This window comes from Bufo bufo, chromosome 1 (assembly GCF_905171765.1).
Source record: "Bufo bufo chromosome 1, aBufBuf1.1, whole genome shotgun sequence".
Taxonomy (NCBI): domain Eukaryota; kingdom Metazoa; phylum Chordata; class Amphibia; order Anura; family Bufonidae; genus Bufo; species Bufo bufo.
This window is the reverse complement of record NC_053389.1, coordinates 564,053,177-564,070,221: the sequence shown is the minus strand read 5'-3', so window position 1 is coordinate 564,070,221 and position 17,045 is coordinate 564,053,177. Positions and strand designations below refer to the sequence as shown.

General features: G+C 39.1%; 1 protein-coding gene across 1 annotated transcript in view; it reads left to right on the top strand.

Annotated features, from left to right (window-relative positions):
- SEMA3A (semaphorin 3A) overlaps positions 1 to 17,045 on the top strand; it is a 278,725-nt gene that overhangs the window by 232,885 nt on the left and 28,795 nt on the right. Inside the window, exons 12-14 of the mRNA XM_040413132.1 lie at positions 8,312 to 8,403; positions 9,420 to 9,461; positions 16,740 to 16,897. Coding sequence (XP_040269066.1) covers positions 8,312 to 8,403; positions 9,420 to 9,461; positions 16,740 to 16,897 — 292 coding nt within the window. The remainder of the gene's footprint in view (positions 1 to 8,311; positions 8,404 to 9,419; positions 9,462 to 16,739; positions 16,898 to 17,045) is intronic.

Genomic DNA, 17,045 nt, shown 5'->3' with positions numbered 1-17,045 from the left:
GTGACGTAACGTGCGCTGCTCCCTCCTAGGCGACGGCAAGATGGCGCTGCAAACTGGAGCCTCCGGTCGTTGGCGGGAACTCCATTTGTTGGAGTCCCCTAGAGAGTGAGTGAGCAGTTGAGCGCCCTTTCACCCTTGCCTATTTGGAGGTGGACGCCACAGTGGCAGAGTGGCGGAGCCGATAGCACATGAGGTTGATGCCGCAGTGGGTGAGGAGATCGTGTCTTGGAGAGGTGTCCGGACGTGCCAGTGTGTAGCGGTCGTTGGTGCATCATGGAGATGGGACCTGGACGGGTGAGCCATGGATGTCTCCAAGTGTAAATAGAGAAGTGATTTCTCAGCGGAGAAGTGAAGGTCTGAGCCTGTGATTTGCAGAACAGAGGAGCCGATATTGTGAGAAGTGGAAAAGTCTTGATCCTTACATGAAGGTCGGTAAACCTGTCGGAAGCAACCAGGTCAGGAAGGACCGAGGCGGCCACCTGTGAACTAGAGCACATAAAGGAACTGACGGTGATGATATATTTGTTCCCAGAATAATATTTGATAATACGCCAGGAAACAAATACTGACCCACTGCGGCATAACCATTTACCGGTAATATTAAATTGGGCAGGTGGTGAAGTTTTACAGGGGAGATAAAACCACACTGAAAAGGTTTGCGAGCCTTGAAGAGATCTAGGCCCGGTTTTCTCTTTTTATTCTGCTCACCGCTCAAGGATATGTAAGGTACTTACTGGTTTCCATAATATCCTTATACCTATCCTTCCCATTTGAGAGACGGGACATAATCAGACTTGCATCAGAGTATTAACTTGAAGATCATTTACGGCTTTCTATTTCTCCTTATTATTGTCTATTGCTGGACAATAAGGTTGATCAGTTGTAAGGAGGAAGAAGGGAGACTAGGATATACAGATATTTAAAGTTGATGAAATTAGCTGCCCCTTTCTGCTTCCTTTAATTATGGACTATAAGTGTTCTCTGACCATGGTCTATGGGCCCTCCATTGGCCATTAGGTGCTGCAGGATTATGTACATTTGACTCAAATTGGTCGAATAATCTCCGATTGTCCTAAGTGGGTTAGAAGGTATGGAGAAAGAAGGGGAGGGTGTGTAGGGGATAGACGGGTGAGGAAGGGAAGGGGACTGGGATTGTCAACTCAAATAGAGCAATGGCAAAACACACAGGAGGTAAAGGGGAGAAGATCCAGCTGAATTTAGATAACTCTACTTCCCCAGGAAAAAAAATGGCAGATCGGACTAAATAACAGTTGCTAACTACTGTAGTATGAATAAACAGACGAGTTCCCCGAGAAATCTCCTGCAAATAAAGGGAGATATTTTTCAAGATGGGGAAGGAATATCTCTTCAGATAGAAGAACATAGCATCTCCAATATTGTTGGTAGGAGAAGGGGGAAGATTCCCTGAATAAAGAGAGAGGTACCAGAGAGAATACATTAGAAGTTGATGTCAGTAAAACAGATGAGGAGCAAATACCTAGCCTGCAGGACATCTTTTTAGAAATAAAAAAATGTAATTCTGCAATACTGGACCTCTCTCTTAAGGTGGGGAATGTAAAAGAAAATGTAGGTCTGCTTCGAGCAGAAGTATAAAAACAGATTGGAAGAGGTTGAAAAGAGGGTTTCTGATACAGAAGATCTATTACAGAAAACTGTTAGAGAGATTGGGGAGATGAGGAAAGAAAATAAGGAAATAAATTACTCGATATGGAAAATAGATCTAGGAGAGCCAATATAAAATGCTTGGGGTTTCCTTATAGAGTGGAGGGACAAGATGGGGCCCGCTTTATGCAGAAATGGATTACGGAAATGTTCAGACAGGATGTGACAGGATACCGGATTTTGTAATACGGGCCCATAGGATATCAGTTAAATTACCACCCCCTGGAGCGAGACCTAGACCATTATTGGTCAGGTTTTTAACATCCAGGGATAGAGATGAAATTCTCCATAGGGCTAGGAAGAAGGGAAAATTTGACTATTAGGGGACTCCAGTGATGTTATTTCCAGATTATGTGAGAGAAACTCAGAAGGATAGAGTCCGATTTATAGAGGTGTAGAAAGAACTTCGCATTATGGGGGTTCATTACTCAATGTTATTGCCAACTAAATTATGGGTGGAGTGGAGAGAAAAAAGTTTTTTTTTTAAAATACCCCTGAAGAAGCCAAAGAGTGGATTGGGAAAAATGTTTTGTGATTATAGGAGTCGAGTCATATGTCTGGGGGGAGTCAATGCAAAGTTAGAGTGCCAGGTGCATGTTCTGCCCCAAGGGTCAATTGGTAGGGAATTTTGAGAATAGGTGGGGTAAGAGTTTTCTCTCTTCTTCCTCCCCCCTCCCTCCCTCTTATTTTTTTTTTTTATTTCTTCCTCCCTCCTCTGGTCCTGTGCTTCTTAGTGTTGGATTATTTCATTCTTCCATATTTACTAACATAAGATGTACATAGTTTCTTGGAACATTAGAGGCTTAGGAACTGGGGTGAAAAGAATAGCCGTTTTTAACGTGATAAATAAACAGCTACCAGCAATTATATGTCTTCAGGAAACACATTTGACTAAAGAAAATAGTAAAGTTTTAGAGAAACCATGGGTACAGCAAGCATTCCATTCTGTGTTTTCCACATATTCTAGAGAAGTTAGTATTTTCGTCTACAGGGATATAAAGATAAACGTAAAAGGGGTAGTGTTGGATAGAGAGGGGCGATATGTGTTTTTGGATTGTATCCTTGATAATATACCTTGGATAATAGCAAGTGTATATATACCACCCCCCCCCCTTTACAGTAGAGATATTGTTGAAACTCCATGAGTTTACAATAAATAGAAGTGATAGGGCATTATTGATAGTGGGGGATTTTAATATGGTTATGGATGAGGGAATAGATAGATGAAGAATAGGGTATATAATGATATCACATATAAAGTCTAGATTAAAAAATATTATGCAAGAATTAGATTGGGTAGATATATGGAGATTGTTAAATCCAAGAGCACAGAATTTTTTGTTTTTCTAAAACACATTTTCACGTATTTTCACGAATTGATATGGCTATAGTTAATAGAATCGCAATACACAATGTTGTTAAGATTAAATATGCACAGTGAGAAGTTTCCGATCACTGTCCTCTTATGGTTAACATTAGATAGGATATGATAAGGCGTGGTGCACGGGTTAAAATTAGATTAGATTGGATAAATATATAAAGTGGACACATGAAAAGATCCAAAATGAAATCCAAGAATATTTTGACAAAAACGTTGGTACTACGGACATCAATATTGTTTGGGAAGCTGGTAAAGCTTTTATGAGGGGGATATTTATGAAATACACATCCATATATAAAAAAAGAGAATGATAAACAGATGAGGGAAATGAAATTAGAAGTTAGGAAAAGAGAAAAAGAATATGTGGAAAATCCCACTGAGAATAACTATCAGAGATAGGATGAAAAACAAACCAAATATAAAGATAAACTGTACTTGTTGGCTGAACAGCAAAAACAAAACTATGTAAAACAACAATACACTCAGGGACATATACCTGGGAAGAGGTTTGCATCCATTATAACTGCACAGAAAGGAATTAATTATATCTTCCAGTTGGTAAACAAATATGGACGCAAAATAGTTGAACAATACAGTTATTAAGGGGATATTTTGAAGGAATATATAAAATTTGTTCTCATGTACGTTTGGAGGAGATAAATGTATTTTTAGAACAGATTGAAATGAAGCAAGTAACGGAAGAACGGAAACAGGTTTGGGATGCTCCAATTAATGTAGAAGAGATAGATAGGGTACTTAAATCCATAGCTAGGAATAAGTCCCCGGGGCTGGATGGTATCCCTTTCGAGGTATATGATGCATATAAAAAAATATTAGCGCCCAAACTGCTGGAAATGTGGAATGCCTCTAGAGGAATAAAACTTTGCCAGATTCATTACGTGAAGCACTGATAACATTGATATTGAAATCAGATAAAATCCCTAATTTAATGGATTCATATCATCCTATATCCTTGATCAACACAGACAATAAACTGTTGTCGAAGGTATTGGCTAATAGATTAAGAGGGGTTATTTTAACGCTTATACATGAGGATCAAATAGGGTTTATGCCCAGGAAATCTACATCGGATAATATTAGATGTTTTTTGAATATGCAGGTAAAACCAATTAACATCGGCCAGCGTTTAGTGGTATCAGTAGATGCATCAAAAGCTTTTGATACAATAGAATGTCAGTTTCTGGTAGCTACACTAAAGAAACTGAGGTTTGGGCATAATTATATATCGTGGATTAAACTATATATGGATGTAAATAAAAAATAATGGTAAACAATGAGATTTCAGATTCCTTTGAAATACAGAGAGGGGTAAGAGAGGGCTGCCACTTATCCCCATTACTTTTTGCCATTGCAAAGGAACCTCTTGCTTCTCTAATAAGGCAAGATAAAAAGTATAAAAGAGATTAAGTTTGGGAGTCATGAAGAAAAAAATCTCATTGTATGCAGATGATTTGATGGTATTCTTGGGTTTACATGACTCCTTGCCATGTATATTTGAGTTGTTCGAGAGTTATAGGAAATTAGCAGGATTAAAAGAAAACTGGAATAAGTCAGCTTGTATCCCCTTAGACCCATTAGGAGGTTTTGTACCAGGGCCCCTGGAGATTAAAAAGGAGGGGGAAGGTTTGAAATATTTAGGGATTAAAATAAATAGATGACCCACTGGATTACATAAAACTAAACCTGGTACCCATGATAAATAAAGTTAGAGACAAGATACATGCATGGAAAATATGTCCCCTTTCAATGGCACGTAGAATATCTCTAATTAAAATGTGTTTGCTTCTGATTATAAACTACCTTCTATGGAACGCACCATTAGAGATTCCAAAGAAGATTTTTTAAATCTTAGAGAGCCTACTTAGTGAATTGATATGGAGGGGACGGAGACCTAGAATGAGATTACAACTTTTACAGCTGCCAGAAGGGGAAGGAGGATTGTCAGTTCCTGAATTAAAACTTTACTTTCTGGCAGGTCAGATAAAGAACTTTTTGGAATGGGGGAAAACTCAAGTCTACAGCTCAATAGTAAGTAAGGTGGATAAAAATATGTAAAAAAAAATTAGATAGGTCAGGTTCTTGAGCCAGGAATCTATCTACAAGAACACCTCAAGGGCTTAATAACAATGTTGTTAATGTATAAAATTTGGTTGGCAGTTAGAAATCTTTGGGATGATCTAAAGATTCATGAAGACACTTTGATATGGAATAATATGTATTTAAAAGAACTAAATGAAATAGATAAGACACCTTGGCAGAAATACGGGGTATATAGGATGAGAGAGATCTGGAAAAAATGTGTAATTATTGGGTTTCAAGAACTTAAGGAGAGATTTGGTGTTTTGGACAATGACCTATTTTATTACTTTCAACTAAGTCGTGGTATTAAATCATGTATGCGAGATGGGAAGGATTTATTGAAGCTTCCTCAGTCACTAAAGAAAATTATTATGATGACAACAGGGAAAATAGACAGCTTCATAGAAACATAGAAACATAGAATGTGTTGGCAGATAAGAACCATTTGGCCCATCTAGTCTGCCCAATATTCTGAGTACTATGAATAGCCCCTGGCCCTATCTTATATGAAGGATGGCCTTATGCCTATCCCATGCATGCTTAAACTCCTTCACTGTATTTGCAGCTACCACTTCTGCAGGAAGGCTATTCCATGCATCCACTACTCTCTCAGTAAAGTAATACTTCCTGATATTACTTTTAAATCTTTGCCCCTCTAATTTAAAACTATGTCCTCTTGTAGCAGTTTTTCTTCTTTTAAATATTCTCTCCTCTTTTACCTTGTTGATTCCCTTTATGTATTTAAAAGTTTCTATCATATCCCCTCTGTCTCATCTTTCTTCCAAGCTATACATGTTAAGGTCCTTTGATATTGCCTGGTAAGTTTTATCCTGCAATCCATGTACCAGTTTAGTAGCTCTTCTCTGAACTCTCTCCAAAGTATCAATATCCTTCTGGAGATATGGTCTCCAGTACTGAGCACAATACTCCAAATGAGGTCTCACTAGTGCTCTGTAGAGCGGCATGAGCACCTCCCTCTTTCTACTGGTAATTCCTCTCCCTATACACCCAAGCATTCTGCTAGCATTTCCTGCTGCTCTATGACATTGTCTGCCTACCTTTAAGTCTTCTGAAATAATGACCCCTAAATCCCTTTCCTCAGATACTGAGGTTAGGACTGTATCACTGATTTTATATTCTGCTCTTGGGTTTTTACGCCCCAGGTGCATTATTTTGCACTTATCCACATTAAATTTTAGTCGCCAGATTTCTGACCATTCCTCTAGTTTTCCTAAATCCTTTTCCATTTGGTGCATCCCTCCAGGAACATCAACCCTGTTACAAATCTTTGTGTCATCAGCAAAAAGACACACCTTACCATCGAGGCCTTCTGCAATTTAGCTGGGATTAAGGTTTCGCTGCTATATAGGTTATCCTATTACAGCAAGGGATTAAAAAAAACAGGAGTTACTGTAAATGTAAAAAAAATGGGAAGGGTTGGTGGAGTTTGTTGACCCCAAAGGATGGAGAGGAATTTTCTTGTAGATAAGGAAGGTCTCCTCAAATCCAGCTCATAGGATGATACAATTCTTTGTGGTCCACAGACTTTACTATTCCCCGGCTAAATCCATGAAATATTATAAAGATAAGGTTTTTAAATGTGGAGGAGTAGGGGTGAATGATGTCCATTTATTATGGAATTGTTATTATATGCAAAAATTCTGGAGGGAGATGATTTTTCAAATAAGGAATTACCATCGGATTAATATTCCTGTTACCCTTGAGGTGTGTATTTTAGGAATACGGGACATAGGGGACGCCATTATGCAGGAGTTAGCCCCCAAGTTGCTGTTCCAAGCAAGAAGATGCATAGTGAAGAATTGGATAGAGAGAAGAATTGGATTGCTCCTACAATTAAAATGTGGGAAGGTCTAGTTAAGTGCTCGATAGCATGTGAGAGGATATATTTTAAATCCCGGAATAAAATAAGGAAATTTGATAAACTATGGGAGAGATGGCTTAAAAGGGAAGAATGATAGTAGGATTCGGAGGCTGGGGAGATCTGGGGAAAAGGGGAGAGCAAAGGGGGTGATAAGGGGTGTATCCCCTTCCTTTTTTTTTTTTTTTGAGATGGGTTAAATTTATTAAGGAAGGAAAAAAAAACAGGAAATGGGGTAGATAAGAGGGTAGTAGATGGGGGTTAAAATAATGTATTAATGGATTATATGTCATTATAACTGATATTGTAACTATTATGTAATGAAATAAAATGCATCTTATGACTAAGATAATTTAATAAAGAAGATTAAAAAATAAAAAATTATAAAAAATTTCAGTCCATAGATCTTTTGTTGTAGTGCTCCATATGTACAGGAAGGGTAGAGTCCTATGACCCAGACATTTGTTGACCTCAGACTTTGGCATGTCTAGATATTCCTGAATGGTAAGGCTTAAAATAGACTAATTGGATCTGGCCCTGTGTTTGTTGAATGAAATGTACATTTTTGGATTATAAAAAATAAATAAAATAAAACAATTCATTGTTCATTGCTAATTGTCGGAATGTCCAGTATGTGAATAATAAAGAATGTAACATTTTTTCTGTCTGTCTGATGACTAGAAAAAGCTGTACATTGGAAGGCAATGCCATATAGGTTAAATGAAGTGCCTCCAGCATGCAGCTGCGTGAAGAGTGAGGTGTAAATTTAGCAATACTACAGCTTGACAAATGCCCTCAAAGATCAACAAAGATGTTATCTGGACCTTTGTACTTATCTGACACTTTTTTGTCTCTGATATATGTACTCAAATGTTTAAGAATGACCGCAAAACATACAGAAACTCATAAAAAGCACATAAAAATTCATGTCATATGCCACTGAAGTATACAGTCGTTTCCCTGCACTACAGTGTATATTTAAAAATCCATACCTTGTAAATATTTATTAATATTAATCTTTTTTCTTATTAGAATAAATTTGGCTATTGTTTTATTTAATATGTTGATAATGATTGAATGATTTTAAACTTCACATACCACTAATGCCAATAAAGATGGTGAGCGGTATTTATTTAGCATGTTATCGGTAATATCTCATGTATGAACGGTACCACCCATTTTCAAATAAACTAACCATCTTATACCTCAATATATTATTTTTTGCAATTATAATAACATACAAAATGTTTTTTTTTTTTCTGATTTAGACATTGGAACAGTTTTAAAAGTTGTTTCCGTTCCCAAGGAGACTTGGCATGATTTAGAGGAAGTACTTCTGGAAGAAATGACAGTATTCAGGGTAAGTTGGACCATTCTCCTGTATGTACACTGGTAATTTAACCACTGCTGCCACTGAAATTGTAAATACTGTATATTGTGGTACTAATTTAAAAGCTAAACTACAGGGTTTATACTGTAAGTATGCAGTAGGTTGGTACTATATAACTAAGGCTACTTTCACATCTGCAGTCCGGGTGTTCTGGCCAACAGTTCCGGTAGAGAACTCTGCATATTTGTCGGGTAGCAGCTGGATTTCTGCCAGAACCCCATTATAGTCAATAGGGTCTGGCGGGCAGGCAGCAGTTTCCGGCAATGCCGGATTCAGAGTACTCCTGCAGGCTGTTCTATGCTGGAACAGCCTGTAGGAGAGGCAGCACAGGTGTGGAACTAGCTTAACTTTTATTTTTATTGTTGTGTGATTTTCCATAGAATAGCTACAATTCTCACTTCTCTTAATCTTTTTTTTCCTATTTGCCAAATTCACTTTTTGTCTGAACAACTGCATTCTATTACAAAGGAATGAGTTGTTCTCAGCCCTTTGAAATATTATTTCTACATGAATAAGCACATATTGCGTGCGGTTTATGAAAGTCTCTCTAAGGCATGCTGCAGGTGTTTAAAAATCCGGTGTTAACATGGGCTGCTTAGGATATGTGAGTAGAAATATGTGAAAACCTCAGTGTATAAAGCTGGAAGGCATACCAGTATAACAATGCCCAGAATAGCTTCAAAAACTTTGGAAATGGACAAAAATGACTATATTGAATACTAATAAAAAAGACAAATACTTGCTGAAAGCAATAGTGCACATACTTTTTGCATTATATACAAACATATCTCATTAAAATGTTTTACTTTAATAAATTCTAAACAAATTCTGTTAACAAACATTTTCTGTATTGATTGCATAGGATGTTCTTCTTACATTTATGACTGGCAAGGTTTTTCTTTTTTTTTTTTATGTGATTATTATTTCTAAGCATGGTTGATATTAACCAGATTAAGCTAATCTATGTTTTGTGCATTCTCCTCCAGGAGCCAGCTGCAATTTCATCCATGGAGATATCCACAAAGCAAGTATGCAGTGTCTTTTATTTATCTTACCATTATCCTTCAGTTTTAACGTCTTCCTGCCAATCTTGCTGATGCAGATTTATTAATTGTCATAATTAATTTCCTTTTGTTTGACAAGAGCTGTTTATAGAGCAGCATTATTGAAGGCCAAGTAAAAAGGAAAACTTTTTAAATATGCATATTGCACTTGTGTTATAAACACAGCTTAAACTTAGCAGCTAGTTGACTGCAAACTTATTCCATAGTTTATCTTGGATTCAACGGCTGGTATCACTTTTCCGTGCATACAAATTTTCCATAATGTTCATTTGAAACACACCCCTTTCATTTAGGTATTGTATTGTGATGCTTTCCATATGACTATTTTAAGTACTTTCTTTTTAGTACTTAAAGGGATATGATACGGGATATGTGTTTGATCAGTGAGGGTCCGTAGCTGGGGTCCCAGACAATCACAAGAACAAGTGTCCCATGTTTCTCCATTTTAATGAAGTGGCATGCATATCTCCTGCCATTCCTATGAGATTGCCAGAGATAGGCAAGTAAAGTGCTCATATATCTCAGCATTTATCTCAGCATTTCCTTACAGATAAACAGAGTGGAAACAGACATGCAAGACTGCTGCCCCATGAAGGATTATTGTGATCGTGGGGGCCCAGGAGTCAGACACATATCAAATCCAGTGTTGATTGGGGGTTAATTCCCTATAAGGGTAAAACAATTAGAGTTGAGCGAACCTGCCTTTTGGCTAGTTCAAGTTCGGGTTTGGGGTTTAAGTGAATTACATAATGGATTCTGTTCTCACCCAATATATCACGTAATTCAATGCCTGCTTGCCGCATAATACAAGTGTATGGCCACCCCGAGGGTTCCGTTCTGCTGGCCATACACTTGTATTATGACGGCATGTAAAATGGAATGCCTCTAAAGGCATTTCATTTGGCATGCCAGCATTGAGTGACGTGATGGATTCCGTGAGAACGTAATCCATTACGTAATTCACTTAATGTCCTCATTCTGGTCATTTCCGAAAGTATAGCTCCTGTAAGAAATGACACATTTGTAATATAGATCAATTATAAAGTTATTATAGTTCATGTATATGAGAGGATGGGAGTGGCAGTGGAGGCTCGATGGTGGTTGTAGTCCTCACTGTGGCTGTGGTCCTCTCTGGTCATTCCTCGGTCTGTGCACATTGAAAGGAGTGGCACAACCCTTTCATGCCCTTGGGACACACCCTGATTTGGGGGGTCCCTTGCTTGTTAGCCCTTGATGTTGGTGGATTTTTGGGATGCCAGACAGGGGTCCCTTGATAGATTTTACACCATGGTGCAGCAGTTCCAATAATGAAGTTGGTTTTGTGAAACAATTATTTACTGAAATGGATTTCAAAGTTTAAATGTGCATCTTCACATTAATAGTCAAAGGTTTTGTTATGCATGGACAGTCATATCCTTCACGTCTTACAGATTCCACAGTTGTAGAGGAGGCAAATAAGGAGTTAACAAGTTAGATGCTCTCTGAGCCGATCATCCAATATTTACGCACTTTCTCTCTATTCCAGCCAAAATGGTCCAATATCTCTTTTTCTGCTCTTCTATCTCTCTCATGTGCTGTACTTATCCATACTTGCCACTACATTGCCCATCTGAGGGGTGTAGTCCTATAACAGATGGGCAATCTTCATCTACAACATGTCTGGGTTCTTGAGCTCCCAATCCTCCCAGACAAGTGTGTTGCTTTATGCTGGTTATCTCTACAGTCTTTATCACATACCTCTTTTCAATGGCTTAGGGCTCTTTCACACTTGCATTGTCCGGATCAGGCGTGTACTCCATTTGCCGGAATTACACGCCGGATCCGGAAAAACGCAAGTGAACTGAAAGCATTTGAAGACGGATCCGTCGTCAAAATGCGTTCAGTGTTACTATGGCAGCCAGGACGCTATTAAAGTCCTGGTTGCCGTAGTAGTAGTGGGGAGCGGGGGAGCAGTATACTTACAGTCCATGCGGCTCCCGGGGGCGCTCCAGAATGACGTCAGAGTGCCCCATGCACATGGATGACGTGTCCATGCGATCACGTCATCCATGCGCGTGGGGCGCCCTGACATCACTCTGGAGCGCCCGGGGAGCCGCACGGACGGTAAGTATACTGCTCCCCCGCTCCCCACTACACTTTACCATGGCTGCCAGGACTTTAGCGTCTTGGCAGCCATGGTAACCATTCAGAAAAAGCTAAACGTCGGATCCGGCAATGCGCCGAAACAACGTTTAGCTTAAGGCCGGATCCGGATTAATGCCTTTCAATGGTCATTAATTCCGGATCCGGCCTTGCGGCAAGTGTTCAGGATTTTTGGCCGGAGCAAAAAGCGCAGCATGCTGCGGTATTTACTCCGGCCCAAAAACGTTCCGGTCCTGAACTGAAGACATCCTGATGCATCCTGAACGGATTTCTCTCCATTCAGAATGCATTAGGATAAAACTGATCAGAATTCTTCCAGCATAGAGCCCCGACGACGGAACTCTATGCCGGAAGAAAAGAACGCAAGTGTGAAAGAGCCCTTAGGGATTTTTCTAGCCTGCTTCTTCTCTCACTGCTGTCTCCCACTACTCTGATTTAGCAATAACAACCCCTCCAAATGGGGAGGGTAGAACAGCCCTACCCAGCAACTATCCCCAAGGCAATTTACCCTATTTGTATCCTCTACAAAAACAAATGTGTAAATCACATTTAACCCCTTCATGTAGTGGGATGCCAGCACACTGCATTGCCATTTATGGACAATAAAAAAAAAAAAAAAAAAACTCAAAGAGAACCTGTCACCTTGAAAATGCAGTCCAATATGCAAACAGAATTTCTAGACCAGGAGGAGCTGAGCAGACTGGTATATACTTTTGTTAGCAAGGATTCTGTAATATATTCATTTAATTCCCGACTTTTGTTCCTTATGAATCCAGAGAGGGGTCCTACTCAGTGGCTGATATCCTATTTTGAATAAGTATGCATTCAGAGATTGCTGTCCATCACTAAGTAGGACCACCCACTGTATTCATAAGCATAGAACGACTGGGGATTTAAACTAATAAAATACAAGTTTTACAGATTTTTTTCCCAGAAAACTATATATCAATCTGCTCAGCTCCTCCTGCTCTATAACATCAGCACAACATTCAAGGTGACACGTTCCCTTTTGTCCAGGTCCTCTCATGTAATTACTGTACACTGTAGTATAAAACTTTAGCACACTTTACAAACAATAAAATGTCTTACTACAATGAACAGACCTATGATGAATGAACATAGTACTGTAGTACAACCTTACACCTAGTCCATTAACTGGAAACTATTTACCTATGTCTTTTTAAACTTGGAAAGCATACTTTAAAGTAAGACATTAAATGTCCTGCTGTCCCATGATACTTTCGTTCACGCTCAAATGCAGTGTTCTGAAATTCCAGATGAAGCTATGCATAATGCATAGACAAAACAATGCAAAAAGAACTTCTATTAAATGAGGATTATGGCGAGGCTGTCACATTGCTGTCGCACAATACAAATGCTCACATATCTTTTCACCATTGCTTTTGCATGATTTAGGTTTAAGACATATAATATAGACAGGATCTCTGGCTGTTAAGTGAGGTATTACTCGGCTATTACAAATATTTAAACAAATGCCATAACCCAGTTTGGAAACAGCTTGCGCTATACATATGGGATGTTTTTTTTTTCTGTTTCAGTTAATTGTATTTGGCAATGGAACATGTTTTATTTGAGAGCAGGGAAGGATCTGTTGTGCTGGCAGAACTACAGTTAAATGCATCAAAACATATATTCTCTGTTTAACTATGGAAATGCAGCTACAGTATTCAATCCTTTTTTGTCTTGCTAAGTCTTAGGCAGTTTGACACTAAGTGGATGGGGACTGCTTTCTCCCACAATGGGAACTGTATTCGTCATTGTATCCAGATACCGTATTCAGCTGTAGATTCTGATTTGCCTATAAAGAAGCACATGTTGTACTGCTAGTATACTGTAGTTTTATATGTAGCATATATAACCATATGGCCACATTATGCTCCATTAATAATGACTGAGCAAAACTGCAGCCAAAAGTAATTTAGGATTAATTAGTTCCGTTGATGCACTGCAGTAATTGGGCAACTCCAATACTTCTGACCACAAAAAAATAAAAAAAAATAGGGCTGGGATGTAGCTAAATGGGCACAGACTTAAAAATAGATTTTAATTCTGCTATACACACAATTAAATGGTTTATCTGGGATGTTAAAAATGAAGATGACTGAAAAGAGTGTTGTCTGTATTCATCATAGATGAGCGAATCTTTCAGAATTTGATTTGAGTTGAATGATTTGGGTTTAATGACAGGTCAGCAAGGTGGATCAGTGGTTAACACTGGTGTCTTGCAGTATTGGGGTCCTAGATTCGATCTGACCAAGGACAACATCTGCATGGAGTTTGTATGTTCTTCCCATGTTTGTGTGGGTTTCCTGCCACACTCCAAAGACATACTGATAGGGAACTTAGATTGGGAACAGTCCCTTTGGGGACAGCTTGATGCTAATGTCTGTAAAGCACTGTGGAATATGTCAGCGGCATATATATAAGTACATTAAGTACATAAAATAATTCAGCCAAATCAGTTTATCTATTCACTTTGGGTCTAAATCAATTCCACCCAAATTAAAAATGCTCCAATTGACCAGAAAATTTCAGTATGACACTTTGAGAATATTTTTTTTCTAGCTAGTCTCTCATTTTTTTTTCTTCCACTCACTCACCCCCTCTTTTTCTTTCTCCAAAATTCTGCCAAATCAAATCACCTAAAATTAGGCTTCTGATGCAATTTGTCTCACTCATCTCTAGTATTATAGTATTCCCCATAATATATCTGGAGTCCAGTGGTCCCATTTGATATCCATGTTGCTAGAATACATTTTTTACTACACGATCCTGGGGAATCCATCCAATGGTTTCAGCAGTCAATATCCAACCTGATATCCATTTTCCAAATGCCCTAGAAATATAAATGAAGTTGTCTCCTGCTTCAGTTCTAATCAATTTGCCAAATATATTAAGAAAATAACTACCCACAATAAAATCATCAATTACCATATTTTTCGCCCCATAAGACGCACTTTCCCCCCCAAAAGTGGGGAAAAATGGCAATGCATCTTATGAGGGGAATGCTGCCATTTTTACTCTGCTAACACTGATACATCGCGGGCCGCAATGCTTCACAGCGCGGACTGCGATGTATCAGCGGGTAGGGAGGAGGGGCTGGAGGCTGGCAACTGCTGTTGGAATAGCGGTGGGGCCCGTTGCAGTCTCTGTACTCTATTACACCGGCCCCGCACACAGCAGTATTCATACATAAAGTGTAGGCAATCCATATGTAAAGTATTGCAATTTTCTGTGGTAGAGCAATCCACATAGTACTCACTATAAAAACTCCCGTACTAGCAGGCAGGCTGGCCGGTCACTCATTTCGTCATGTGCATGCTCCGCCTGCTTCATTAATAAAGTGGGAGGAGTATGTGTGTGAAGAAGTGAGTGACCGGCCAGCCTGCCTGCTAGTATGGGAGTTTCATATGAGTACTTTGTGGATTGCGCTACTGCAGAGAATTGCTATACTTTACATATGGATTGCCTACACTTTACATATGGATTGCCTACACTTTACATATAAATACTGCTATGTGCGGGGCCCGATGTAATAGAGTACAGTGACTACACCAGGCCCCACCGCGATTTCAACACCAGTTGCCGGCCTCCACCCCCTGTATTGGGGGTAGCTATTTACACAAGGACACTGTTATGGGTGGGGATCTGTGTATGACACATATATAGCATAAGATGCTATATATGTGTCATCCACAGATCCCCCATAGCAGTGTCATCCACAGATCCCCCCCATAACAGTGTCATCCACAGATTCCCCCCATAACAGTGTCATCCACAGATCCCCTCCATAACAGTGCATCATCCACAGATGCCCCCATAACAGTGTGTCATCCACAGATCCCCCATAGCAGTGTCATCCACAGATTCCCCCCCATAACAGTGTCATCCACAGATCCCCTCCATAACAGTGCATCATCCACAGATGCCCCCATAACAGTGTGTCATCCATAGATCACTCATAATAGTGTCATCCACAGACCACTATTAGTTCAAAACCCACCAAAAGCACACCTTTTGGTTAAAAATATATTTTTTCTTATTTTCCTCCTCAAAAACTTAGCTGCGTCTTATGGGCAGGTGAGTCTTTTAGGGTGAAAAATATGGTAGTTGTCACCACCTAGCCATGGGGAGAGGTCCAGGTCCCATGAGAAAACATGCAGTCCTGGCATCACAGTTCAGATCCAATAATAGCATGTGGAAGAGTTCACAGCTAAAGCTGAGGCCAATACACTTCACTGTGTATGAGCTGTATGTCTATGATTGTAACTTCAGGGATAAAGGTATTCTCAAATTGACCATAGGACTATTGACAGGTAGCACATGCTACTTTATAACCATTTGTTCCTTTATGCACCATGTTTCATTTCAGTCCTATTTTTGTTTGTAATGTAGACAATAATAGTACATGTTCTATTGTTTTGCGGAACTGCCATGCGGATATACCAACACGGGATGCACCTGGAGTCATTTATGTTTTTTATGACCCCATTAAAGTTAAAGGGTCCACATACGGGCCGCAAAAAAAAAATTTGGAACGGACACGGAAAAAAAAATATGTTTGTGTGCATGAGCCCTAATACTGTGGGCGGTTCATGGATGGTACATTTGATAACAGGTTCTGCTTAAATATTTATATATTCCACATTCAGGGGCTTTGTAGGTTAATTGATATTTGTTGTTGGGACATCCCTTTGTAAGAATTAGGATTTATGCGATGAGGTGTGTAGTTAAGGTAGCACATGTGTGAATCCAAATATGGTGACTGGCTAAGAAAGCCTTTTTTTTTTTTTTACTAAAATCACAAATGCTGTGATTCAAAATGCCACTTGTCTGATATGGCCCTGCTAATCAATAAAGTTGATTCTCTAAAAATAAGAAAATATCAAATAAACAATTACTGAAACATAATCCATAGTAAATATAGAGCCTGAAGCAGAAAAATACAGTAGACTAGACTAAGTTTTTCTGTTCTGTCCAGCCAATCTTGGTAGACATATGAATAGCTAAAGATTTGTACTGTACTATGTAATTCCTTCTGCTAATTTTGCTCTTAACAATAAAATATCTATTTTACAGCAACAACTGTACATTGGCTCGCTGATGGGAGTTTCCCAGATCCCTTTACACCGCTGTGATGTTTATGGAAAAGCATGTGCTGAATGTTGTCTTGCCAGGGACCCCTATTGTGCCTGGGATGGTTCTTCATGCTCCCGCTACTTTCCTACTGCTAAAAGGTGATAACCTCTAAGACATACTGCTTATTGTATTAGCCTGTAGAGTATTACGCTCTGTGTGCTTTTAACATTCTTCCGACATGTCATAATCTCCATAACATATGGCTGCTTGGTGTTATAGGAAAGAAAGCGAGGGCAGATGGCATGT